The sequence below is a fragment of the Heterodontus francisci genome, chromosome 12, assembly GCF_036365525.1.
Source record: "Heterodontus francisci isolate sHetFra1 chromosome 12, sHetFra1.hap1, whole genome shotgun sequence".
In the NCBI taxonomy this organism is placed as follows: domain Eukaryota; kingdom Metazoa; phylum Chordata; class Chondrichthyes; order Heterodontiformes; family Heterodontidae; genus Heterodontus; species Heterodontus francisci.
In genome coordinates this window covers 39,962,152-39,964,401 of record NC_090382.1, presented here as the reverse complement: position 1 = coordinate 39,964,401, position 2,250 = coordinate 39,962,152, and the positions used below count along the sequence as shown (strand labels likewise).

The following is a 2,250-nucleotide window of genomic DNA, read 5'->3' as shown; positions in this document are numbered from 1 at the left end:
CCCGTGTAGCTCCTCAGTGAGAACGGCAATAGCCAGCCATGTTAAGAAGGGCCCACCTATGTCAGAGAGTGTACTAGACTCGAATCAGCTACCTCCAAATGTCAAAGCGGCATTGCCAGCGAAGACCAGGCAGCTCCAGGGAGACTGTCACTGACTTATGTGCTTTCTTGTGTAATGAGTTGTGACCTATGGGATTCGGGGGTCACCCTATGCCATTGGCCCTGTAGATCACAGTGGCATTAAACTCTTAGGTGCCTGGATTATTCCAAGGATCCATCTGGGACATGTATGGGGTCTCCCAGGCAGTAGTCCACCTCTGCATCAAGGAGGTGACCAGCACCCTGTTCAAGAGGGCCAGCTACCAGACCAACTCTGACATTCAGGCCGAGAGGGCCGTTGGATCCAGGGTCATTATTGGATTCCCCCTGGTGCAAGGTGTGATAGATTGCACTCATATGTCCATCAAGACTCTAATGGACCAACCAGCTGCCTTCATCAACAGGAAGGGCTTCCATTCCATCAACATGCAACTGGTCTGTGACCACCAAAAGCATTTCCTGCAAGTGTGTGCCCGCTTCTCAGGAAGCAGCCACAATGCCTACATACTTCAACAGTTCCAGGCGCCACAGCTTTTCAGACCTCCTGCTCGCCTTCGGGGATGGATTTTCAGTGACAACAGCTATCCATTAGCGACATGGCTACTGGCGCCTGTGAGGAACCCTCACATTGCAGCAGAGGAGAGGAACAACACTTGCCATGGCTCCACCGGCGTGACCATCGAGCAGGCCACTGGGCTGCTGAAAATGAGATTCCGTTGCCTAGATCAATCCAGTGGAGCCCTGCAATTTTCCCCAGTGAGGGTTTCGCACATTGTTGTGGTCTGCTGTGCTCTGCACAATCTAGCACAGCAGAGGGGTGGGGAGGCCTTACATGATGGGCACATGAATGGACGACACTCCTCTACTGATGAAGAGGATGTGGAGGAGGGTGATAAGCAAGCTGCACTGGATGTTGAAGCCCTTGCACTGGAGACAGGCAGATTGAGCGATGGGCCAAGGAGGGAAGAGACAGTCTCATACTTGCCCACTTCCAACCACCCTGATGGCCACTCAGAGAAAAACCAATAAAGACTCACCTCAATGCATGCAGTCTGTTGTCTCCTTTCTACTTGTCTTTCATGTCTAGTGCCCAACTGAAACACGCACACAATTAATACATGATAAAATAATCACTTTTACACAATGAAGGTTAATTGCAAGAACAAAAGAACTTTATATGATGAAGCAAATGTCAAATTTCAAACACCTGTGAAACCCCAAGTGTCTCAATGTGTTTTTTTTTATACATTTACTAGTTCTTCTACAAGGTGTGGTGCCTGTGCTAGCAGCTGGGCTGGAGGCAGGCTGCTGATCATGCTGCCCTTTGGCCTGTGATGACCTTGGCAGCTGTCCTCTAGCTGCCTGAGGCCTGGAAGGCCCATTTGGCTGATGGTTTTCCTGCAGAGGCGCAGGACTCTCCTCAGACATCATGGCTGCTGGAGCTGGGCTCACTGGCGAAGGGGCTGAAGAGCTGTTATCCATACCTGGAGCGCCCTGAGTGGACCCCCCCCCCCCCCCCCACCCCCAGCTGTGGAGGTCAGCCTCTTCTCCTCCCTTTTAAGGCTCACTTGAACCTCCCGACTCACCAGAGAAGGCCGAAGAGCTGGAGAAGACTCCAGGCACTTTAGCCTTCTCTCGCCTTGCCACTGTTGCATTGAGCTCATGGCCAAGGCGATGGTGTGTAGGTCTGTGCAGATTTGTGGGACCTGGCTCTCCATGAGGGTTGCCAATTTCTCTATGGAGGAAGCCATGCACACTGATGGTTGCACATTGCCGCTGGCATCTCTGCCAGATATTCCCTTACCTCTCTCTGCAACTCCAGCGTGTCATGTGCTGTTGACACCACCAGAAGCGTCATCAGCCTAGGGCTCAGCATGAGCCCAGCCACCCACAGTCCTCTAACTGTCAGAAGCTTCGACTGTCTCAGCCTTAGCCAACTGCTCGGGTGCATGTGCAGTGCTCTCTCCAGCTTGGGACCCTGATTCTAAAACCAAGCAGAAACCCATCGAGGTGAAAGTGCTAGTGGAAAGTGCAGGATAGTTATGGGATGGTGCATCCTCTGACTGCTCCTCCTCAGAGGTGCCTGGCTGTGCCTCTTCTGCTTTAATCTCCTGCTCATGCTGACCTGCATGTGAGAACAGCAACATGTGTG

The 2,250-nt window shown here is 52.3% G+C and overlaps 1 protein-coding gene across 1 annotated transcript; it reads left to right on the top strand.

The window, feature by feature from the left end:
• Window positions 1-284: 284 nt before the first annotated feature.
• Window positions 285-1,127, top strand: LOC137375696 (putative nuclease HARBI1). The gene has a single exon (XM_068043083.1). It carries the CDS (start codon window positions 285-287, stop codon window positions 1,125-1,127), a length of 843 nt encoding a protein of 280 aa, XP_067899184.1.
• The last annotated feature ends 1,123 nt before the right edge of the window (window positions 1,128-2,250 follow it).

Excerpts from the sequence above, each read along its gene's own strand:
- LOC137375696 (XM_068043083.1), top strand. The coding sequence starts at position 285 with ATGTATGGGGTCTCCCAGGCAGTAGTCCACCTCTGCATCAAGGAGGTG.